The 23,480-nt window shown below is 56.1% G+C and overlaps 2 protein-coding genes and 1 non-coding gene across 8 annotated transcripts; all 3 read right to left on the bottom strand.

Moving 5' to 3' along the window:
- Positions 1-8,425: 8,425 nt before the first annotated feature.
- Positions 8,426-16,456, bottom strand: Slc5a5 (solute carrier family 5 member 5). Of its 6 annotated transcripts, none has more exons than XM_063227966.1 (15): positions 15,953-16,455; positions 15,505-15,570; positions 15,229-15,280; positions 15,066-15,133; positions 14,197-14,351; positions 13,635-13,775; positions 13,418-13,547; positions 13,120-13,208; positions 12,942-13,054; positions 12,807-12,877; positions 12,628-12,714; positions 12,236-12,417; positions 11,385-11,563; positions 10,668-10,777; positions 8,426-9,092 (listed from the first exon to the last, which is right to left on the bottom strand). In XM_063227966.1, the coding sequence occupies exons 1-15, from the start codon at positions 16,310-16,312 to the stop codon at positions 8,934-8,936; spliced, it is 1,962 nt and encodes a 653-aa protein (XP_063084036.1). In that variant the 5' UTR covers positions 16,313-16,455; the 3' UTR covers positions 8,426-8,933. The 6 variants fall into 6 exon arrangements, with proteins under 6 accessions (XP_063084036.1, XP_003465226.2, XP_063084037.1 ...); XM_003465178.5 differs by having other exon boundaries at positions 11,385-11,545; positions 15,953-16,454; XM_063227968.1 differs by having other exon boundaries at positions 9,064-9,446; positions 15,953-16,456.
- A 2,719-nt stretch (positions 16,457-19,175) lies between these two features.
- On the bottom strand, positions 19,176-21,847 carry Rpl18a (ribosomal protein L18a). Its single transcript, XM_003465177.4, has 5 exons — positions 21,704-21,847; positions 20,090-20,269; positions 19,772-19,901; positions 19,411-19,520; positions 19,176-19,306 (listed from the first exon to the last, which is right to left on the bottom strand). Exons 1-5 carry the CDS (start codon positions 21,719-21,721, stop codon positions 19,214-19,216), a joined length of 531 nt encoding a protein of 176 aa, XP_003465225.2. The 5' UTR covers positions 21,722-21,847; the 3' UTR covers positions 19,176-19,213.
- LOC111755512 (small nucleolar RNA SNORA68) lies at positions 19,579-19,711 on the bottom strand. The gene has a single exon (XR_002790066.1). It is a non-coding gene; the product is annotated as a small nucleolar RNA SNORA68 (small nucleolar RNA).
- Positions 21,848-23,480: the final 1,633 nt, after the last annotated feature.

Raw genomic sequence — 23,480 nt, 5'->3', positions numbered from 1 at the left:
TAGCCCAGGCTAGTCTTGAGCTTGCAGTAATCCTCCTGCATCAGCCTCCCAAGTGCTGGGATGACAGGTGTGTGCCGCCATGTCTGGTTCTGGAAGCTTCTTTCTTATTGATTGCTGGCTTTTTCTTTTCCCCCACCCTCCTCGTCGTCCTCCTCCTCCTCCTTTTCCTTTCATTGTATTTTGAGTCTGACCCTCGCCATGTAGACCCAGCTGGCCTTGAATTCTCCCAGTAATCCACGCTGCCCTTGAACTCAAGGATCCTTCTTCCCCATGCGGGGATGAGAGGTGTGATCTCTGTGGCCTTCCAAGACGCAGCTCTCTGCTAGTAATGGGCCGAGCAGGCTGTGTGCTGTCTGGAGCACCTGTCACCCTTTCAGAATTGTGTCCCAAAGACCAGACTGAGCCTGCCAGAGTAGCAGAGATTTTATTCTTGGCCAGGAGAAAGGGAAGGGGAGAGGCCGATTGGGATCGCCATGTGGCTGGAGCCAGGGCAGGACAGGCCAGCGGACAAGGGGAACTGAACTTGAGTCTCGCCTGAGGCATCGACACCATGGTAGCTGTTGCCTCGCGGGCGTGGGGCTGTCTGCACGGCTCCTGGCTGGTACCCGCCAGCCAGTTTGGGCTGGGCTCCAGGAATTCGTGGGCAGGCGCCTGGCCCGGGCCAGCAAGGCCAGGCCAGGGCGCCATTGGCCGGACCGGGGTGGGGCGCTGGGGACCTGGAGCCCCGCGTGTCCATGGGAACCTGGCGGCTCCAGTTCTGTCTCCGGTTCTCTGTCTCCGGTTCCCGATGGCCCTGTGTCCCGGGCGCAGGGTCCTGACCTTCCTGCGTGCTCTCTCCTCGGCTCCAGGCCTCGCCTCTCCTGGTTTCTGTGCCGTTGCTTTTTTTGGGGAGGGTACCGGGGATTGAACTCATGACCAGGCGCTTAAGCCACTAAGTCCCCGGCCCTGTACCGTTGCTTCTTTAGTCAGCACTCAGCTCGGCCAGAGACGCTCCTGCCCCGGCTTCCTTGCGGTTCCTGGGCCTCAGTGGCCCATTAGGGACAGGTGCTGGAGGAGGCTCCTGCAACCTGGACGGCGCCAGTGGGGCCCAAAGTGCACCCCGCTTCTCACTGGCTCTGGCCCCGCCTGTGAGGCCCGAGTGTCCACCTCGGCCCCCCGTGCTTGCGCCCTTCCTCCACTTGTGGCCTCTCTCGGGGCACCGAGGCGCCGCCCCCGCGGTGTCCCTCTGCTCCCCACTCAGACCGACCCGGTGTTTGCTACCCGCCAAGGGACCTGGGCAGGAGGCGTGGTTGTAGGCAAGGGGCGTGGCCAACGAGGGGCAAGGTCTAGCCAGGGGTCGGGGCTCAATGGCAGACGGAGGGCATAGGGACGCTAGTGCGCCTGTGCGTGACCCTGGGCTCATGCAGCATCTTTTTTGGGGGGTGATGGTGGTTATTTATTTATTTATTTATTTATATGCTGTTTAATTTTAATTTTTTATTTTAATTTCCTTTTGCAGTAGGGTCTCGCTATGCAGTCTAGATGGAGCTTGAGCTTGTTACATTCCTCCTGCTTCAGCCTCCCGGGTGCTGGGATGACAGAAGGGCACTGCCACGCCCTGCGGGCCTAGATTGTGTGTGTGTGTAGAGTTTTAGGGATGGAACCTACGGCCTCTGCATGGTAGCCAGAATCTCTACTGAGATGCTGCAGCTGCTGTGTGTGTCTAAGTAAATAAATAAAATTTAAAAGAAAACATATATATATTTGTTACCGGAAACTTGCAAAGACATACAATTTAACAGCCGCGGCAGAAAATAGCTAAGCATGTGCAGTCTCTCATGACTGGAAAAATAAAAAAAAAAAAAAGAAAAAAGAAAAAAGAAATGAAAAATCTAATACTTGGAAAAAGATGATATGATAAATGGTTGGAAGAAGTCAGCAGAATAAGATCAGAGAAATACAAATATTGACATAGGGTGGAGGACATGGTGCCAATTTGTTTTGTATGGAAGTCATCAGGTCTATTGAGATGGCTAATTCTATATACTGCATTTGTTTGCTGCCGTGGCAAATTATATTTTAACTTGGTTATCTGTAAAGTTATCAGTAGCAGCATTAAAGTTATTAGACATTTATTGTTTCCTTATTTCTTATCTTTGGAGCGCTTGAGAGGGACCCCGGGTGTTGAATACCATGAACGCTCCAGCACTGAGTCATTCCAGCCCTTTTTGGCTGTCTTAAAATAGCCTGGAAGAGCCGGGTTCCGGAGTGCACAGCTCATCCTAGCACTCTACAGGCTGAGGCAGGAGGATTGCCATGCATTTGAGACCACCCTGGGCTACACATCGAGACCTTGTCTCAATAAAAGGAAATCGTTTCCCAGACTGAAGGCCCCCAAATCCTTTTTCCATTTTTTTTTTTCAATAAAAAAGGCAGAGCTGGGCTGAGGCTCAATGTGGAGTGTGACTCTGAGTTCCATCTCTGGTACTGAAAGTCAGACAAACAATATTCTGCAGTACAAATTCTTTAGAACTAAAAACAGCTGGGAACATAGCTCAGTGGCATAGCACCTGCTTGGCAAGTGCAAGATCCTGAGTTTGATTCCTGGTACCTAAATAAATAAATAAAATAAAACAAATAAACGCAAATTAATGAAGATTTATTGCCCTGGTGGAAAACCATGTCTGTAATCCCAGCTGCACAGGAGATTGAGGCAGGAAGTTCTCAAGTTTGCACTCTGACTGGGCAGCTCAGTGAGACTCAGTATTAAAATATGAAACTTAGGGGCTGGGGATTTAGCTCAGCAGCATAAGTGCCTGCCTTGCAAGCAGGCAGGCATGAGTTCGATCTCCGGTACCGATAAAAAGGAAAAAAGACAAAAAAAAAAAAAAAAAAAAGAAGAAAAAGAAAAAGAAACTTAAAGGACTAACTTGAAGCTGGGCATGGTGGTCCCATTACTAAGGAGGCTGAGGCAGGAGGATCCCTATGAGTTCAAGGCCAGCCTGGGCTACAGAGTAAGACCGTGCCCCTCCAATAATAAATTGATAAATAAAGACAAAAAAAAAAAAAAAAAGATAGGCTGGGGATTTAGCTTAGCGGCATAAGTGCCTGCCTGGCAAATGTAAGGTCATGAGTTTGATGTCCAGTACAAAAAAAAAAAAAAAAAAAAACAACAAAACAAAACCCAAAACACTGGGGATATAGCTCTGTTCATGTAAAGGCCCTGGGCTCAGTGCCTAGGTCTGCAAAAGAATCGATCAAACACAGAACCACATACATTTCTGCAGCAGAAAGACCTAGGCAATTTCCCTGTCTTGGACTGGAGCAGACTTCACTACTGTGACCCCTGCAGTGTGGCCAGGATCAAGTCCTAATCTTATTTATTTATTTTTTTTTTTGTCTTTTTCCTTTTTATTGGTACTGGGGATCGAACTCACGACTGCCTGCTTTCAAGGCAGGCGCTTATGCCGCTGAGCTAAACCCCCAGCCCCTCAAGTCCTAATCTTAGGTACAACGCTTCACCAGCAGAGTCCGGATGCAGTCATCCAGCTGGGCCCAGCCAGAAGAGGAGCAAATATTGAGGACATCTTTGCCCTAATAGTTGATGTACCCTTAGGGGCCCTTGAGGCTTTTTATTTTGTGTATATTTACTATTTTTTTGTAGTGCGGGGGATGGAACCCAGGACCTTGCAGACACTAGCCAGGGACATGTTGCTGAGCTGCGTCCTCTGCCTTTTTTACCTTTATAAAGGGTTTTCTTTTTTTTTTTTTTTTAACATATGCAAGAATGATTTATTTCATTTATGATTATGGTCTTGATATAGGGGAAGGAAACTCCGGACCTACTATATGTCCAGAGCGAGTTCGTGTTCTCTAAAATTGAAGAATGGATTTTAGGAACAACAGAGGTTAAGAGCAGAAATACTTATTGAGAGAAAGAAAGCTTCTGTCTCAGACAGAGAGAGAGACAGAAGGCGTCCGGAGTGAGTTGCCCAATAACGGGTTTTCTTTTTTCTTTCTTTTTTTTTTTTTAATAATGGGTTTTCTTAAGCTGCTGAATTGTCCAGGCTGGCCTCAGACTCGAAACCCTCCTGCCTCAGCCTTCCAGAGTGCTGGGCTCACGGGGTGCACCCCTGGCTGCCCCAGACTTCTTCATTGTCATTGATGGATGGCACTGGACGCCCTCAGGGACACCACCTTGGCCCTCTACTGCTGTGGGGAGATGGCCCTTGCGAGAGCCCATGCCTCCCTCTACCCCGCTGTTCCCCAGAACCCAACAAACCAGTTTCAGTTCATTTCCCAGAGTTGATTTCCTCGAAGCCGGCCGAGAGGGACTTTACGCTGCAAACATATCTTTCTGCATGACATGCATGCTACCGCTGGTCACACAATCACCCGGGACCAGGGCCAAGAGAAAGGGCTGCCCGCCTTCCCAGAGCAGGCCTGCGAGTCGGGGTTCCGGGGTCGGGACCTAGGTCTCCTTTCCTTTCCTTCTCTCCCGCAGTACTAAGGATTGAACTCCGGCCCTGGCCCCTAGGGACACACCCAGCCCATTTTTATTTGTTTTTCCTTTTTCTTTTCTTTGTTTTTTCTTTTGTTTGAGGCAGGGCCTCACTGTGTAGCCCAGGCTGGTGAAGATCCTCTTGCCTCAGCTCTGGAGTGCTAAGATTACAGATGAGGCCACAGGGACCTGTCAAGAGCGCTCCTTAACCTTTTCCTCTCCCCTCCGCTTCCTCTCTTCGCTTCTCCCCTCTCCTCCTTCCTTTCCTCCCTGTTTTAGTGCTGTGATGAAATCCAGGGCCTTCTGCAGCGTAAGCAGTGCTCCTCCACTGAGCCCTGACCCAGACCGGAGCTGGCCTCACTAACCCACCTTTAATGCCCTCGGCACAATGAAAAGCTATGAGTCTCCTGTGCTGAGATTAAATCTATAAGACAAAAGATTCCCTTTCTCTACCTTCCATGCCCCATGGCTGCCCAGTTCTGACCCAGGAGGCCCAAGTGGGCAGTATGTTGTAGAGATTTCTAGGAGAGCTTTTCTTCTTTAAAAAGAGAGATGCAGCAGGCTTCCCTCCTTCCACTTCCTCAAATGTCAATGTGACCTCTGGGGCTGTAGCAGCCATTTTGTAACCAGAAGGCAAGGAGCAGAGGTATAACGGGACACAGAGATGAAAAAAACAAAAGAAAGCCTGTGGAGTGGAAGGGGAGGCAAAGAAAAGAAATGGATAGCTGCTTAGTTGTGCATTTTCTTTCTTTTCCTTTTGTTTTGTTTTTGGCTCTAGAGTTCTTGTTTATTAAATAAATAAGCAGAAAGCCATTAGCATGAAGGGTCTCCATGGAGCCCCTGCCAAAGAAACCCCAACCTTATGTACTAGGAAAACTAGAATCTAGCTTAGAAGTCTAACAAACAACCAAATAGGGTGTGATGGCATGCACCCGCAAGCCCAGCACTTGGGAGGCTGAGGCAGGAGGACTGCTGAGAGTTTAAGCCCACCCGCTACAAAGCAAGACCCTATCTTGAAAAACCAAAACCAAAATAAACCAAGTTTCAACAAATCACACAGTTTAGCTGGGTGTGGTGACGCACACCTGCGTTTCCAGCACTCGGGAGGCTGAGGCAGGATAATTGTGAGTTTGAGAACAGCCTGGGCTACAAAGTGAGCCCAAGAGCAGCCTGAATTGCAGTGAGACCCCCTCTCAAAAAGCCAGACAACAAAACTAAAAACAAAATAAAAACACACCCAAGTTTCAGCCAGGCAGAGATGAGTTTCAGCCAATTACGGCTAAATTATCAGACCACGCCTATCGCCCCAAGAGCCGCAGAGCCAATCAGAAGCCTCGTCTGCTTTGATGCAGGGTTTGGCCTATAAAAGCCAAAAGGCCTCCCCCGTTGCTACCTGAAGGCTCAAAATCTCTTCTGGTTCTGAGTGCTGCCCCTTTCAAGAAGTGTTCTTTGCTTAAATAAACTGCCCCAAGTTTTTTTAGCATGCGCCCGCGTGGCTATGGCTCGGAGAAGTGTTTCGCAGGCCAACAGGGTTTGTCTGAGACAGTGGGACCTTTGGGGGGTAGGGGCGTGGCCTCGCGGAGTGATGGGGGCTGGGCTCTCTTTTTGTCTTTGCTGCCAATGCCCCCTCCCCCGCCCCCTGCCAGCCCTGGGAGCAGAAACTTCCAGACTGCTAGCAGAAACAGGCTTTTGCCCTTTAAAAGTTGAAGCTGGGTGTGGTGTTGCCTGCCTGGCATCCCCAGCCCTCAGGAGGCTGAGGCAGGAGAATCACTGCATTTCAAGTTCAGCCTGACCCTTTGTCAACACAAAACAAAACAACAACAAAAATAAAACACGGGGCTGGGGATTTAGCTCAGTGGCATAAGTGCCTGCCTTGGAAGCAGGCAGTCGTGAGTTGGATCCCTGGTACCGAAAAAGAAAAAAAAAAAAAAAAAAAAAGACAGGAGATTTCCTTCAAATACCCAGGCTGTTCAAAACAAATAAATAAAACATAGCAAGCATTGATTCTTTGCGAATTTGTGATTCCAGTGAAAGGCAGACACATCTTAGGTGACAGGTAGACAGATTACTGGTTTTGCAAGTTCTTATAGGTGTATAAGCCACCCCCAAAGCGGAAGTCCTAGGAATGGATCCCTGGGCCGCCATAACGAGCATCCTCCCAGACATCCCAATCTTTTTCTTATTTCAAGACAATGTTTCCCTAAATTCCTAAATTGCCCAAACTGGGCTTGAACTCGCCATCCTCCTGCCTCAGCTTCCCAGGGTGCTGGGATTACAGGCGTGTGATATCATCCTCTACTCCTAAACTGTCCACCGGGAATTGAAGCAGTGATCCTCCTGCCTCAGCCTTCCAAGTGCAGAGATGTTAGGCATGCACCCCTCAACCAGTGGCCTTTTGTACCAGGCTTTGCCTTCATCCGCGTCATCCACGTGTTAGCGGGACAGCCCAGGTCAGTGGCACACAGGTGTCGGGATGCTGGCCGAGGGCGACGCCCCTGTGGGCCTCTTGTTTCAAGAACAAATGTTTGAACAAGGACTGGGCCCCTCGGCCACGACCTGGGCGCTGCCTGTGACTGAAGCCCTCAGGCCGGTGAGGCCAAGACGCCCTTCTCCCTGCTGACAGCCATCAGGGCTGTGGTGTCCCTCCGCCCCGATAACTGCAATCAGCCGTCCCTTTCCCCACATCAAACACGGGCCTCGCTGCCTCTGAGAGGGAACAAGGGCAGGCAAGGGTGGAGCTGGGTTTCGTTTCGTGTCCCCAGCTGAACCCCTCGTAGGGCCCTGGGGAGCTGTGGATGGAGATGAGGGGGCAGAGGCCCAGAGGGCCCCGGGGCTGACATGGATTCGGAATCAGGGGAGCCACGGTGGGGACCGGACTAGGTGAGGGGAGGCTGGTGCCTGGGTCTGTTGAGTTCACCCCGCACCCCTGGCGCCCCAAGTGCACATGCGCATGCGCACATCCCAGAACAGAGCCGCTCTGTACCCCTGCACTCAAAGGAAAGTGACCCTGTTCTTATGCCTCCCGCTCACGTCTATAGGTCCTTTGATTTCTGCAAACACAGGAACTGGGGAAGGGGAGAGGCTGCGCTCAACCAAGCACCCTCCTGCCTCAGCCTCCTGGGTGAGGGAGTCCTGGTGTGGAACTGCACACCCAGCAATGTAGTCTGCATCGGAGGAACTGGCACAAAGGCCCAGAAAGGGTGGGGGAGCAGCTGCATGTCACACAGCCACATCCCAGGCATCCCACCCTCTTGGAGGAGCTCGAGAAGGGGATTCCAGCCCACCCTGCGACTGTGACAGGGCCGTGGGGTGCACCCCACCCTTCACTTGTGTGGCCTGCTTCTGGACTGGTCCTGAGCTGAGGAGCCCGGCCTCTGGCCCACTGCCTGCACAACAGAATGAGCAGGAATTTGGGGACCCCTCATGGGGAGCCAGACACAGTCTCCAGCCCCAACGGCGCTGAGAGGCTGCTAAAGAAAATATGTGCGGCAGGAATTCAGCTTGGCTTGGAAAGACCGCTTGGGGCCGCGGGGTCTGATTGGAAGGAGCCAGAGAGGAGCATCAGGCTCTGAAAGGCTCCTTCAGGGAAGGAAAAAGATGAAAAGCCAGAGATACCAAGAGATCCCCTTTAGCCACCGCTTCAGGTCGCTTAGAAATGCAGAGTGGGGAACCGGAGATTTGCCCGACCGAGCAGGTGACTCGAGAGGGCCAGCCTGCGCTGTACTGGCAAAAAGGGGTGCCACGTCCCAGCACAAGATGGGGCGCCCTGGGCCATGACGCAGAGGCACTGGGCACCGGCAGGAGAAAAAGAACCGAAGCAGGGGACAGTGGCCATGCCTGTGTTGCCAGCACTCCAGAGGCTGAGGCAGGAGGGTTGCGTGAGTGTGAGGCCAGCCTGGGCTACACAGTGAGACCCTGTCTCAATACAAACAAACCAGCACAGTCTTTCTCCAGTGAACAGAGCACTTTAATGAAGGATATTAATTGCAAGGGAAACTGAGGTGGCCAGGGGTTGCCAGCAGCTGCCAGAAGCGGGAAGGAGGCTGGGACTGTCTGTCTTAGAGTTCTTAAAAGCCTGATACTGTAGTTGCCTTGACTTTGGACTTCTGATTCCCAAACTCCCAGAGAACTCTATATGTTGTTTTCTGCACTCAGCCAATGGTGATTTGTTCTAGCAGCCACAGAAACTCATGCTCTCCACGTGACCCGGCTCCTGCCACCCTGAACATGCTGTTTTTTTCCTTGCTGAGTAGTATTCCACAACCTCTCCCCTCAACTTGGGCTGTACAATCACTTCCCAGGGCGGGGCCTCACCTCCTCTCTTGGCTGGGGACTATGCCTTCCCAAAGTTATTTGCATAGAGTGCTGTCCCGCCAATAGGAGTGCATGGGAGGCTCTGGCCATGCCCTGGGATTGGGCCATCCAGAGGTCTCTCCCAGTGCTGGCCTCGCCCTTAGAGATTGGTCTCATAGTCCAGGACCCAGCCTTTGCCACTGCAGGGTGCCCGGGGGCCGGTCCCCTTTCCCTCAAGCCGAAGAAAGAGCGGGCAGTTGTCCTCCGTGGGCCGGAAGTCGCAGGCACTCTTGGCTTCTGCAGGAATTTCTTCTGGACTCTGGGTATGGACAGACAAAAGGACCCATCAGAGACCCCGCTTCTGCCCTGTGCTGGCTTCTGTCCCAAACAGGGACACTGAGGACCCAGGAAGCTGGTATGATGTCAAGTCAGAGTAACCGCAGATACACCAGAAGCTGAGGCAAGAGGAACGCAAGTTCGAGGCTGACTTAGGCAACACAGTAAATCCGTGCTCAAAATAAAAACATTTTTTAAAAAGAACTGTTAGCTGGCTGTGGTGGCACAGTTTTCATCTTGATCCACAGAAGGCTGAGGCAGGAGGATCGCCACGAGTTCAAGGTAGGCGTGGGCTATGTAGTGAATTCAAGTCCAGCCTGAACTACACAGAGAGATCCTGTCTCAAAAAAGTAAAAATAAAAAACAAACAAATGAAAAACTAACAAAAACAAAAAAATGGTGGAGCCTGAAATGCCAGCACTCCAGGAGGCTGTCAGGAGAATTGCAAGTTTTGAGCAATTCCTTTTGGGCAACTTAGCAACATAGTGAGATGCTGTCTTTAAAAACTAAAAAAAAGGGCTAGGAATGCATCCCAGTGGTAGACAGACTGCCTGCCACGCACTGGGTTCAACTCCTGGCGCTGCAAGGGAAAGGGGGAGGAGGAGAAGCCACCGGAGGAGGAGGAGGAGAAAGAGGAGGAGGAGGAGGAAGAGGAGGAGGAGGAGCAGGAGGAAGAGGAGGAGGAAGAGGAGGAAGAGGAGGAAGAGGAGGAGGAGGAGGAGCAGGAGGAGGAGCAGGAGGAGGAGGAGGAGGAGGAGGAGCAGGAGGAGGAGCAGGAGGAGCAGGAGGAGGAGGAGGAGGAGCAGGAGGAGCACGGATGAGATTTTCCATAGCAGCTGCAGCCGGCTTTAAAGCACTTGGATCAAACCTGCTGGGCCCGATCCTTCCCTGTGGCTCCTCTCGGAGCCGTCCCTCCCCCATCCATCGCCAGGCTGAGGCCGCTGCCCAGGTCCAGCCCCCCTCCTCACCCGCTGGGCACCGCCTCCTTTATTTTCGCTGCTTTCATCTCCCCACGAGGGGGCTCCCCACCCCCAGCGAGGCACGGCCCAGCCTTCAGGCGATCGCTCAGCAGTCACACGGGGCTGGCCCAGAGCCACCACCCCGGGGGTTTCTTATGTAAGGTTTCCTCCAACTTGACTCACAGTTCTAGTTAAGTAATTTTATCTGCGGGAGAGATTTTAGATCGCTACCCTAAGGGCAAACCTGTTTCCTTGCTATAGATTGGAAGGAACTATAAAAATAAAAAAGAAAGAAAAAAGAAAGAGAAAAAGTATGATGCCTTGGCTGAGTGCCGTGCCCTGCCTGTCAGCCTAGCTCTGGGGAGGCTGAGGCAGGACTGCCACAAATTTGAGGCCAGCTGGACTAAACAGTGAGACCCTGTCTCAGAGAACAAAATAAAGCAAGTCTGTAGCAGACTGACAGCTGCCATGGGAGGCCTCCCAGCAGAGGGAGGACAAGGACAGGCGTGGCACAGTCTGTGCACTCACACCCCCCCCCCCCCCAGTTACCACCAACCCCAAACCACCGCGCTGTCCCTTGCTTGGCGGTCCAGCCTTACCAGGCCATCATTCAGGGTGGCCACTTCTTCCTTGGGGGCCACGGATGCCGTCTGCCGTGTGAGGTCCCACCAGAGCAGCCCGGGGCCCAGCATGCTGCGCGTGGTAGGGCCTGAGGGGCGGGAGAGACAGGGACGGGAGCATGGGAAGGAGCCCTGATCGGGGACCAGGGCGAGGGCAGGGCGGGCTTTTCTTCCGGCTCCAATAGCCGTGCTCTGGAGGACCCTGGCAAGCCTCTGCCCCCAGCCTCAGTTTCCCCAACTGCCCAGGCGAATAACTGTAATAGATCAATGGCAGGATGACTCAAGTAGTACCCAGAGCCTAGGAGGGGTCAGTTTAGAAAAAAGCCTGAGGAATTTAAAATCTGTTTTCTATCTCTCTCTTTTTTTTTTTTCCCCTGACAGTCCTCTGTAGGCCAGGCTGGCCTCGAACTCGCTGTGATCCTCCTTTCTCAGCCTTTCCAGTGCTGGGATAACAAGTGCGCACTTACCAGAGGCCTGGCTGAAAGTGTTATTTCTGCTTCTCCCAAGCCTGGGGAATTCCCCAGGGGCAAGCAGTGGCCTCTTTCCAGAGCAAAAGCGCCTTCAGCACTGTGGATAGCGCCGAGGCCCCGCCCCACCTCCACCCGGTGCTGGGCTCCGGGCACCGCTCGCCCTAGGGCACCCCCCCGTGGGAGGGGCCCCGGAGAGCGAGGGGCGGAGACAGCGCGTCCCGCTCACCAGTCAGGTAGCTGACCAGGGCCCCGCACAGCATGGTGGTGAGTGTGCCCAGGGCTCCGTAGTACAGGTAGGAGATAGCGTAGAAGCTGTGAGCCAGGGTAGGCCGCCCCGGGTCCTCCGCGGAGCTGGAGCCGAAGCCCGTCATCTCAGCGTTCAAGAGGCTGAGGCAAGAGGGTCGCCTAAAGTTAGAGGCCAGCCTGGGCTACATGGCGAGACCTTGTCTCAAAAAATACACACTAAATATACACATCACTAAATATACACATCACTAAATATACATCACTAAATATACACATTTTAAAAACTCCAGTAATTGATTTAAAAGAAAGGAAGGAAGGAAGCGAAGCCAGTGAAGAGGTGACCACACTGTAACCCCAGGGGGAACCTTCAGTGACTCCGAAGCTGCCAGGGGTTGGGCCGCAGGAAGTGGGAAGTGACCCCCAATGGTCTCCAGGGCTGGGGGGGGGGCGGGGGCTGAGGATTTCTTGTGCCAGAAAGTGGCGATCTTTGCATGCTACCATTCCTTGCCTTGCAGTGCTGAGAACTAAACCCAGGGCCGCCTCCTGCCTGCTAGGCAAGTGCTCTGGCCCCTGATCTGCACTTCCACCCCCAGGTCACCCCTTTTAATGGTTAATTTCTTTTTTTAATGGTTAATTTCATAGCATGAATTATATGAACAAACATGAATCGTGTCTCCCTAGCTGCAAGGCTCCTCCAATCGGGCCTCTATCACACTCATACCGACTCACTGCAGAGGCCGATTCTGGCCACAGGGCCTCTGCACCTGCCGACTCTACCAGATCCGATGCTCCCCTTCTTGAACTCGCTCCACACCCACATTTCCTGCTCACCTGGAGCCGTTGAGAGTGGGAAGCGCATCCAGAAGGACTGAGGTATTGCTGGAGGGGACCAGACAGCCTGCGGCCGAAGATGGCAGGACGCCCATGATCTGCTCACTGGGCGGGTACAGCGTGGCGCCCAAGGCCACCCAGAGGGAGAGCAAGAAACCAGAGCCCAGCCCGAAGAGGACGCCCTGGGGATGGAGCGGCGTGAGGGGCGGGGCCTCACCTATTCTTCACCCCGCCCACCTGACACTCAGCCACTCACATGCCCCAAAATCGCCAGGCCCCAGCACGCCATTACCACGCCCCCCCAGCCCGGGCCCCGCCCACATCGCGATTTAGCCATTCAGCAAACCTCTGCCGCTGTCACGCCCCCAGCCCGCCCTCGCTCCGCCCCTCACCGTGGTGTTACAGGCAGGCAGGAACATCCCCAACGCGAAGGCCCCGAGCAGTGGGCCGCTGATGACGCCCATGACCGTGAAGGAGCCCTGAGAGCAGGAGGGTGGGCTCAGGCTCCCCAAGGGGGCGGGCGGGCGCAGGCTGACTTGGGGGCGCCCTGCCCCGGCCCCAGGGCGCTCACCTGCAGAACACCGCCCCCCAGCAGGGAGGACAGGGCGGCCACGGAGAGGCAGGCAGAGCCGTAGAGCAGCGCTGCGGGGACGGGAGAGTGAGCGCGCGCGGCGCCCCGGACCCCCGCCCGGGAGCCCCAACTCACACAGGCCCTTGGAGACCAGCACGAGGCGACGGGGCGACAGGCCGGGCCGGCACGGCTTGACGAGGTCCTCCACGGTCACCGCTGCCATGGCGTTGATGCTGGTGGACGCCGTGCTGCGCAGGACCGGGCCTTAGCTGGGGCGCGCGCGTGTCCCCCCAGCCCGCTGGCCCCCGCCTACCTGAGGGTGCCGCTGTAGGCGCAGGCCAGGAAGAGCCCGGGCACGCCGGGCAGGTCCTCAAAGATGTCCAGCACGAACAGGGGCATATACTGGGGCGGGAGGACGCGCTGGGACCACGGCGCAGAGCGGGGCAGGGACCTGTGCCTGCCCTGGCCACTCCCCCCCCCTCAACCTGGAGAATCGCGGTGGGCGGTGGGTTTGTGTTTGTTGATTGACTGTGTGAGGCCGAGCGACTACACAGGCCGGCCACTAGGGCTTGGAGTCAAGCACGGGGTTGCAGAGGGGGCAGGGGGCTCACCTGGTCTGGGGCGGAGATGCGCCCGGTGAGCAGAGGGTCGCAGTCGCTGTAGAAGACGAACATGATGACGCCGCAGCAGGCGGCGCTGCCAACAATCAGGAACAGACCCAGCTGGTTGATGAGGATGGCCCTGGGGGGGGGAGGCGGCTCAGGTGGGCGAGGGACACAGCCACATCCCTCCCCAAGAGTCTCTGTGCCCCCACCTCAGGGCACTCACAGCTTGGCCTTCCGCTCCGTGCTGCAGGCCACGTAGCGCTGCACCTGCGCCTGGTTCACCCCATACATGGAGAGCCACACCAGTGTACCGCCCACCACGAAGGTCCAGAATGTGTAGCGGCTCCGAGGATCCAGGTCAAAGCTGCGTGGGGATGGCACAAGTTGGCCATGAGAGGATGAGACACTGGCTATCTTCCCAGGGGTCCCAGAGAGCCCTCAGAACCTTAAGGGACTTTCGGAGTCGGTTTTGGAGGTTGAGTAGGAGTTTGCCAGATTGATTTTTTTTTCCCCCGTGCAGTTACAAACCATTCTTTCCCTGCTTAGTCAGAAGCTCAGAGGCGATGCCGTCTCCTTTATCCTCTGTCCCTCTCCTTTTTTTTGCAGTTCTAGGGAACCCAAGGCCTTTACACTGAGCTACATCCCCAGCCCTTTTTATTTTTTGAGACAGGGTCTCCCTAAATCGCTAAGGGCTGGAACTCGCTGGGCCAGGTCTCGCGATCTTTCTGCCTCCGCCTCCCAAGGCCAGCGTCCAACACCCCAGCTCCCCCTCCGAATTTCCTCACTCCAGCAGGTTGATTCGGGAGCGGTTCCGAGCCAGGATGAACACTTGCCGGGGCCCGCCCAGAAGCAAGGCCCCGCGGGCCAGGATTGCCCAGAAGCCGCTCAGCATCACCACCACCTGGAATGCGTCGGTCCACACAACAGCCTTCATGCCGCCCTGGGGAGAGAGGCCTTGTGTCTGTCTGGGTCAGGGCAGCAGCCCGAGGGGCACACCCAGCCTGGCTGCTTGTGCTGGTTAGGACGGCAGACGCCCTTCTCTGCCTGTTTCCCCATCTGTAAAATGGGGTCAATTGGATATTCCAACCCTGTTGTGCGGATTAAGTAAGTTAATAAGTGACAAAGATTTGGCACAGTGCTGAGCACCCAAAGGTGTTTAGGGAGGGTCACCACGTGGATGTTATCACGATGATGCTCATTCTGTGTCACTTTTGCCCTTCAGGCCTTCCTGTCTCAGCCTCCCCAAAGCGGCCTAGGAGTTTTCTTTGGAAGTGCCCCTCCCCTTCTTGAGTCTCCCAGGAGACTGGCTCCGCCCCCGACTCTACTCTGCCCCCACGCAGGCCTGGCCTATCAGAGCACCTCTTGAAGAGCAAGACCTGCCCGCGGGGTTCGCGCTAGGGCGGTTCAAGGGCCGGGCCGGGAGCTCTGCCAAGGCCAGGCTTGTGGCGCTGTCGTGCAGCAGGAGAGCAGCCTGGAGCCGTGGGCCCAGATAGCGGAGAGAGGACGAGGCGAAGCTGCGGGCGCGGATGGATCGCGGCTCCGAGCTTTTCAGATCCCTCGCTTGACAGAGAAGGAAACCCAGGCCCAGACAGGACTGGGCTTGGGAGGCTGGGGGGGGGTGTAGGGAGACCCCGCGAGTGTCCGGGCCACTGACCACAGTCGTGTAGAAGGTGCAGATGACGCCGGTGGACAGCAGCGAGGCCCAGATGTCCAAACCAGTCACTGTGCAGAAGCAGAAGGCGCCGTGAGGCCGCTGTCACCGAGGGCCCCCCAATCCCGTCTCCATTCAGACCCTCGGCCGGATCCCCCTGACGCACCTTGGTTCAGGATGAGCGCGGGCGCGTAGATCACGATGCCGGTGTAGAGCACCTGGGGAGAGGGCGGGGCGGTGGGGCCCGCGCAAGGGCGGGGCCGAGTTGAATGGGGCGTGGTCTTGATAAGGGGGCAGGCAGTGGGCGGAGCCTGGGGGAAGGTGTGAGCTGCGTTTGGGTAGGATGGGCATTGTGGGGGCGTGGTCAGAATGATAGACAGGCTGTAGGCGGAGCCAGAAGAAACGAGGCAGGGCGGGGCGGGGCGAGGAGGAGGCGGCTCACCGTGGCCAGCAGGTACTGCATCGTCCCGCAGAGGCGCACGGCGCGGCTGAAGCGCATCTCCAGATACTGGAAGAGGAGTCGCGTACGCGGAGTCACTGAGGCGGGGATTCTGAGATCCCCCTCTCTCTGCTCCGGGGATTCTCGCCCTCCAGCCCCAGCCCAATTACACGGCCGCTTTCTTGGCCCAGGGCTCCGCGCTCCCGCTGTGCCCCGTGCCCGCGGCCAGCGCCGTTGGCGCCTGCTGCATACCGGGCACGACTCCCGCCGCCTCAGTCCGTCCCGGGGCATGATCTAGCGACGACCCCTTGCCGAAGGCGGGGAGGCGGAGCCGGCTGGAGCCCGGGCTGCGGGCGCCCGTCGGGGCGCGGGGCGGGCAGGTGCGTGCGTGTCCAGGCCCGACGCCGGCGCCCCCCTCCCCCGCGCCGCCTGCGGTCCCGAACTCGCGTACCTCGTAGGTGCTGGTGAGGCCCAGGCGGTAGAAGACCGGCAGGAAGAGCGCGGCCGTGAGCGCCGCGCACAGCAGCTGGCCCAGGCACATCCACAGGAACTTGATGCCGTAGCGCGCGGCCTCGGACGGGACTCCCAGCACCTGCACGGCCGACATGAAGCTGGCGGCCAGCGACAGCCCCACGGGCAGCGGCCCCAGCCTGCGGCCGCCCGTGAAGAAGTCGTCGGCGCTGCGCTGCCCGCCGCGCGCCAGCGCCACCCACAGCCCGATGCCCGTGGACACCAGCAGCATCAGCGCGAAGACGGCGTAGTCCCAGGGCCCAAAGGTGGCCGGAGTCCCCTCCGCCCCGGCGGCCGGCATCTGTGCTGGAGCGGGGGTCCCGGGCTCGCGTTGTCTGCTCGGCGGCGCCTCTGTCCCCGCTGTCGGTGCCCCTGGCCGCGCGGTGCTCGAGGAGAGGAGCACACCAGGCTGGGCGCTGTGGGGCTGACAGCGGTGGGCCCTGGCCCGGGCCGCTGATTTATTGGGCTCTGGGTCAGGGCGGCTCCGCCCCTAGACCGAGAGGCGGCGCGACCTGCACCCTTTCCGGGCTGGGACAGCAGCACTGGAGTGGCCACCGTGTGGCCACTGCGGAGAGACCACGGGGAGGCCGCCCCAGTCCCCATCCTTGGCCCTAGCCCCTGGTCAGTCCCTGTCACCTGCTGACAGGTGGGCAGCACGCAGTTGCTTTTGGCTTTCAGCTCGCTCGACTGCACTTGGATACCTGGACGACAGGGAGCTCACTCCGACAGGGTCGGGCTTCCGTTAGGGTTGGGGTGCAGATCCCTCAGCTGGCACCCTGGATCTACTCTGCCTGAAGCTTGGAGGGGCATCACCCCTGGGTGGAGAGAGATGTGGGGGTTCAGGTCCTGAATGGGGAACCTGAGGAAGGGGGAACCTTTGCTTCCTTTGGCCTCAGTTTCCCCACCTGTAAGTGGTGATGAGGCGGCTCTGGGGAATAGTTTGGAGCCCATTCACCTGCTGATGGCCTTGGCAGTCGGGCACTGTCGTGAGCCGTCGGTGGCCGGGATCCCTGGAGACCCCGAGAGTGAAGTTGGGGAACCTAGAGACCAGCGACCCTGGATGTTCGGTTCCCCTCGGGCCCCCAGCTCCCTGGACTCGCTCCTCCAGTGTCCCAGGGCCAAAGGGCGTCTTGGTGTTTGCTCCCTGCCGCGGGCTCGGCCGGTGCCCCGCTGTGCAGTCCACTCCTGGCGTCATTTGACTGCAGAACGGAGCTGGGGGCCCCTTGGGAAATGCACGCAATTCCACACAAGATGCGGACGACCCTGCTGATGCGTGGGCACAGGGCTGCCTTCCCCCAGTCCTGGGGGCCACTGGGCGACCAGCGAGGGGACACAGCGGGCTCCAGGGTGCGCGGGCTCGCGCCACTAAGCCGGCCACTCCAGCGGGCAGCAGCGGGAGACGGGGACAGCCTGGGAGGGGTGGGGCGGGGTGACGCTCCGTGGGGCCTGGGAGGGGACCTTCCCTGGCAGTGGGGTCCGCAGGTGGGGCAAGGGCTGAGGAGCCGGGCGCGGCGGCGCACAGGAGGGGAGGCAGGCAGGAGTTTGATGGGGGAGCGGCTGGAAGGCCCAGGGGCGGTTCTGAGAGTCCTGGGAGCTAGTTCGGAGCCTCGTGGGAGTTCTAGTCCCCTCAAAGTCGGCCAGAGCCGTGTGGGTCTGGAATTATAAAAGTGTGATCTTCTGGGGGTGACCACAGACCTTGAGGTGGGACGTGAACCCGGGTCCTGGGGCTCAAGGCCCCTGCAATCCCCAAGTCCTCTGTGGTTGTGGTGCTGGCAGTGCTTGACACAGGTTCCTGGCCACTTAGCTCAGCAGCTGTCCTCAAATCCTTGGCCCTTGGGACCAGGCAGTACCTTAACCACTATGCAGATCGCCCCTGCGAGCATCCAGGTGACACCTAGCTGTCAAGGAGGGGCCCGTCAGGAAAGCCCAGGGTCTGTGCTCCACCTTCCCCCTTTGATGTGACAGCAGCTAAGCAAGCCAGAGTACCAGGTGTGGTGTGCACTCCTACAATCTCAGCTGCTTAGGAGAAGCAGGAGGACCTCAAGCTGCAGCCACTAAGTGTTTGGAAGAGTTGAGACCCATGGATAAAGGTGGGGGAGGGGCTGGAGATTTAGCTCAGCAGCATAGGCGCCTGTCTTGCAGGCAGACAGTTGTGAGTTCTATCCCTGGTACCGATAAAAAGGAGAAAGAAAAAAAAAAAAAAAAGGTGCAGGGAGCTGGGGGTGGGGTAAAGGAAGCCCATGCAGATGGACAGCAGATGGAACCTGAGTAGATGGAGGTGGTGGACAGAGATGGGGACTGGATGGCCTCCCATGAGCTTTTGAGGGTGGCTGTGTAGCCCAGGCAGGATGGTGATTGATGGTGGCAGTGCAGCCCTTGCTGAGCTGGGCTCTGCTTCTCTCCTCAGGACACCTAGGGCCTGAGGTCACAGGACACTCACATTAGATCAGGATGGGCAGGGATCCTTCCTGGCACAGCTACAGAGCCAGGAATATAGCACTACACCCACGAGAGCCTTGGATCTAACAACTCTGGAGCACAGGGGATCCAGGTATGGCATCTGCTCTACAAATGGCACCTATTGCTGTCACATGGGTACTACGACCAGAAGGATGGCTGGGAAATGAGTATTTTTCCTCAGAGGCTTCTCCACAGGCAGCTGTTTAAAAGAACTCTATGTAGGGTAACTAGATGTCTGAGCCTGAATCCATAGGTTAATGCAAGTCTGCACAATTTCAGCAGAGGCATGGCTAGTCCAACATGGAGCACCACTGCCAGGGCCATGCCGTATGGGCTGTGGCAGCAGAGGGCTCTGCCCACTGCTGAGTGACCCCTCCAGTCTGCAGCTGGGGTAGCGATGTCACTGCTGTGGACACTGAGGGCCCTCTGGTGACCCTCCCACCCCCAGGCCAGGCCAATGCCCCAAAGAAGCCCAGCAGGCGGTACATGCTTGAGATTCTCGGTTTCTAGGAGATGGCACTGAAGCCAGGCTTAAGCTCCTTATGTGGATTAGAGCAGAGGGAGCAGCCTCACAGCCCAGGTCCTGAGCTGAAGGGGCCCCAGGCCACTGGTCTATGAGGCCTGCAGGAGCGGTGTCCAGCTCAGTGGCCCCTTGGGGACCCCTTGCTGTGCTCCACAGGACATGAAAGAAAACAGTAGCCAGGTGCAGGTGCTGAGTTTATTGGCACTGCCACGGCCACTCCTAGAAGAAGGTGTTGGGCCTCTTGGTGGTGAAGCGGGGCTTGTGCTGGCGACGCAGGACCCGGTGGGGCAGCGGGAACTTGATCTTGGAGTCCTGTGGGGGTACAGAGGTGAGGGCCCTTGCCAAGTGCTCTGGGGCTCACCCAGGCATGGCTGCCCATGTCCCCCCTCCCTCCACCCTGCGTCAGTGGCACTCACGTGGAACTGCTTGACGGCCGGCCGGCGGCACTTGCTGGCTGCAATCTCCTCCACCTTCATGATCTGAATGGAGTGGGCGCGGGCACGATGCCGGGCACCCATGTCCCTGTCTGTGGAATGTGGGGGACACAGTGCTCAGGTTCAGAGCTCATAGACTGTGGCAGAGAGGGGTGTGGAACCTCCAAATTCACTTTGGTGGGCACAGCCACAGCCCTCCAAAGGCGACGAGATCCACTTACTATGTGCACCCCTGTTTAAACCGTCACTACGGGAAGTGGCGGTTCTTGGGTTGAGGTGCAAGTGGGGTGGAGGCTGGCCTTAGAAAGGGACCCCATGAGACCCACCCCAGCCCTCTGCTTACAGCATTGGGTGACAGCGCCCGCTGTGGTCAGGTCACGGTACTCCCGGTACATGTTGTGGGTGCCACTGCGAGAGTCATAGCGCAGCCAGATGCCGAAGTTCTTTACCCGTAGAGGAGACTTCTCAAACACCTGGCACCAGGGGGACAGATGACAGCAGTCAGTGGACCCCCACAGGGGCAGACTCTGTAGCCTCAGCACCCCAGCCGGCAGGCCTCTTTGCAGAACGGAGAGCTGGAGACAGTTCCCTTGACAGCAGTGAATAGCTGGTTGAGCTGGGCTCCCCCACCCCAGGTGACAGGAGCGGCCCCCACCCCCACCTGCCCACAGTAGACGATCTCCCCTGAAGACTTCTTCATCTTCTTCAGCTGCGACACGAAGTACCAGAACCGGGACTTGGCGACCACATGGTTAGGTGCGAAGATCCGCATGCGGTAGAGCGGTGGCGTGCTGCACTTTGGGGTGGGCAGGCAGCGCCCCACCACTTTGTATTCCCGGAGCTGAAAGGGAAGAGGCAGGGTGGGGCCACCACTCAGGACCCCAGGACCCTGGACAGCTAACCCGAGTGTCACCACACGCAGAGTGAGGGCCCCTAGTGACCCTGGCTAGGGGCCCAGGCCAGCAACTTCCTTTCTGCACTCTGTGACTCAACACAGCCACCTGTGAAACAGTGTCACGTGGGGTTTTCCAGCCCACTCCAGGCAGACCCAGGCACAAGAGTCCAGGTCTGTCCTGAGCTGTGCGACCCAGTCCCCAGCTGCAGGTGCAAAGGAGTCTGAGTCTGGTGGCAGCCCTGTAATCTTGGCAGGCTGAGAAACCAAGGCAGAAGGAAGGCAAGTTCAAGGCCAACCCTGGCAATTTAACAGGAATGTCTCAAAATAAAGAACTGGGCGCTGGGGGTGGTGGTGCATGCCCGTAACCCAGTACATGAGAGATTAAGGCACGAGGTTCCCAATGAGTTCAAAACCAGCCTAGGATTCATAGTGAGTTCAAGGCTAGGACAATCTGAACACAGAACCAGACCCTGTATCAAAAAAAAACAACCAACCATCCCACAAGAAAAAAGAAACACGGGCCGGGACTTTAGCTTAGTGGTGTGACCACCTGCCTGGTAAGAGCCAGGTCTTGAATTCAATCCCTGGTACCAAAAAACAAAACAAAACAAAACAAAACAAAACAAAACAAAACAAAACAAATAAAATAGACCCTGGGGCTGAGCATTCGGCGAATGCCTTTTATCTTGGCACCTTGAGAGTTAAGTTGAAGGAATTAATATAAGTTCAAACCCAACCTAGGACGTATGGAGACCCTGCCTCAAAATCTACCGGGAAGGCCCTGGCCTCGATCTTTAGAGGGGGGAAAAAACTGCAAAGGTTCCTCAGGGAACGACCTTTGTTTTTTATTAACATCGAGTAGAAATAACCAGGAGGATCTTGCCCGGGATCAGCGCGGCCTGCCGGCCTCCTAATCGCCTTCCTCGCCTGGCGAGGAAAATCAGGCTGGAGACTCTCGCGGAACTCATCCAGGTTCGTTCAGTGCGGATGATAAGCGCCCCGTGCTGCTGATTTCTGCTAGGTCTATGATTTTCTTCTGCTTCCCCGGTCGTGCTGTATTTCTTCCCACCCTTTGCAGAGTAACTGTGGCTCCGCCAGGTACGTGGCCTAGCCCTGTGAATCCTGTTTCCTATCCCCCTCCCCGGGAAACAGACCCGGCCCCTCCGGTCGCGCGAACGCTCCCCGGCCAACCAGGCCCGACCCGGGCTCCCCACGCGGCGCTGCAGCGGCCGCCATGTTGCGGGCGCATAAAGGCAGCGGCGCGCGGTCAGAGGGACCTGGGAGCGCCGCACCACCGCCTCGGCCCACCATACCTCCCCGGGCTCCCGATTGGGCCTGCGCCGCGGTGCCAGGCCCCCGACCCCGCCGCAGGAGCCTTACTGTGCCCGAGGCCTTCATAGCGATCCCTTCCCGCTGGCCGCCACCCACAGAAAGGAAGTACCTTACTTAGCGCAGCCGCTCACTACGATTCACTGCCGGAAGTCCCGCCCTCTAAGCTTTGCGACCCTATTGGTTTTTTTGTTCCTGCACTCAAAGAGATCGGCTTGTTCATTGGCTCCGGGTCTGCCTACAACCTCTCAGTACCACCTCTCTACAGAGACTACATTTCCCAGAAGGCAGCGTAGCTAGCCCCGCCTGTTCCTCAGAGTCCCTAGGGGCACGCGTGGCACGCTGGGAGTTGTAGGCAATCTGATGTCATCGGTGGCTATGTTCCTATTTCCTGACGCTTTCCTGATATTCCCATTCCAGGCCTCTTTTCCTCGGCAGGTGTGTCAAGGAGGTCTCAAGCCGTGTGCCTAAGAGTTGTGGCAAGCTTGTAGCGCGCGTGTCGCAGCAGACACAAGAGCCTGATCTGTCCGCTTGTGAGCCAAGTCTTCCCAACGGTGGAGCAACAGCGACGCAGCTAGGGGAAATGTGCATGCTCGGAAGGAAATAGCTGCGCCAGGCTATGACGTCTGGAACTGCGACGCTTTAAAGCTTTTTCTTGGACAATTAGTGCGCGGCTAAGGATATTTATTACATATTGCTTGGATTGGCTGTGAGTTTTAATAGATTTACTTTTTATTAATGCAAGATTTTAGATTTTAATTTTGCTATGAAAAATTGAAATGTTATATCTAAGATTTAGCAAAGAGGCGTTCTAATTTAAATGACTGATTCTTGGATTGTTGTGCTGACCCCTTGGCATATTTGAATCGGAAGCATCCTGTTTATGAAAAACAAGAGGAAGGGTAAATATTTGCTTGGACCGGCTGTGATTTTAGAAGCCCCTGCAAGGTAGGAAATGATTTCTGATGCTTTTTCAGAGCTGGCCAGCAGCTGATGGTCAGGGAACATCGCCCCTTTGCGCTGGTGGGCAGCAAATTGGAGAGGAATTAACCATGGCAGTGGATTGTGGATTCAGGAAATATGCAATTCTTCAGCGTTAACTGTTTTTGGTATAGGGATACTTTATATTGCGTACTTCATTTTAAAATTTTTTTGTGTGCTTTTGTAGACTCTAAGCCTTGAACCCTACCAAAATGACTACATCAAAAAAAGCAAAACTGAAAACAGATAGTGGAAGATCCTTCCAAGAGGCCTGGACAGAGTCATTTGGGGTGATCGAACGCAATGGGAAAGCGTTGTGTGTTCTGTGTAATGTAAGTGTTGTGTGTCGCACCTCAAGTGTCAGACGGCACTTTGACAGCAACCACAAAAGTGTGGCCAAACTTGGTGAAGCTGAAAGGAAAGAGGTTCTTGAAGGGAAACTGAGGAAATATCACGCCCAGTATCTGACGGCTGCCAGCTTTCAGATTTCACTGTGCATAGCAAAACACGGAAAGCCTTTCTCTGACGGGGATTTTATCAAGATGGCCATGCTGTCTGGGAGTAATTCCCTTTTTCACGATTTCCCAAACAAGGATAAAATTATGCAACGCATCTCTGAGATGCCATTAAGCAGAAATACTGTTAAAGATCAAGCCCTGTGCGTGCCAAGTGATGTGAGTCAGCAGCTCACCACGGACTTACAGAGGGCGGCCTGTTACTCCCTGTGTTTGTATGAGACCACAGACATAAATAATCGTGGGAGGCTGGCGGTGATTTTACGTTACGCTGTTGGTGACATCATGAGAGAAGAGCTGGTGAAGCTGGTGTCTTTGCCTGGAAGAACACA

Source organism: Cavia porcellus, unplaced genomic scaffold (genome assembly GCF_034190915.1).
Source record: "Cavia porcellus strain 051 isolate PalLab524CR breed Dunkin Hartley unplaced genomic scaffold, mCavPor4.1 scaffold_17, whole genome shotgun sequence".
NCBI lineage: Eukaryota > Metazoa > Chordata > Mammalia > Rodentia > Caviidae > Cavia > Cavia porcellus.
Note: the sequence above shows the minus strand (reverse complement) of the source record. Positions and strands in the feature narration are given on the sequence as shown.

Excerpts from the sequence above, each read along its gene's own strand:
- Rpl18a (XM_003465177.4), bottom strand. Across the intron at positions 19,902-20,089 it reads AGATCGTCTACTGTGGGCAG|GTGTTTGAGAAGTCTCCTCT; the intron begins GTGGGGGTGGGG and ends CCCTGGTGCCAG. Across the intron at positions 19,307-19,410 it reads CGGCCGTCAAGCAGTTCCAC|GACTCCAAGATCAAGTTCCC; the intron begins GTGAGTGCCACT and ends GTACCCCCACAG.
- Slc5a5 (XM_063227966.1), bottom strand. The coding sequence starts at position 16,312 with ATGCCGGCCGCCGGGGCGGAGGGGACTCCGGCCACCTTTGGGCCCTGG. Across the intron at positions 13,055-13,119 it reads GCCTACAGCGGCACCCTCAG|CACGGCGTCCACCAGCATCA; the intron begins GTAGGCGGGGGC and ends GGTCCTGCGCAG. Across the intron at positions 12,878-12,941 it reads GCTGGTCTCCAAGGGCCTGT|CGCTGCTCTACGGCTCTGCC; the intron begins GTGAGTTGGGGC and ends CCGTCCCCGCAG.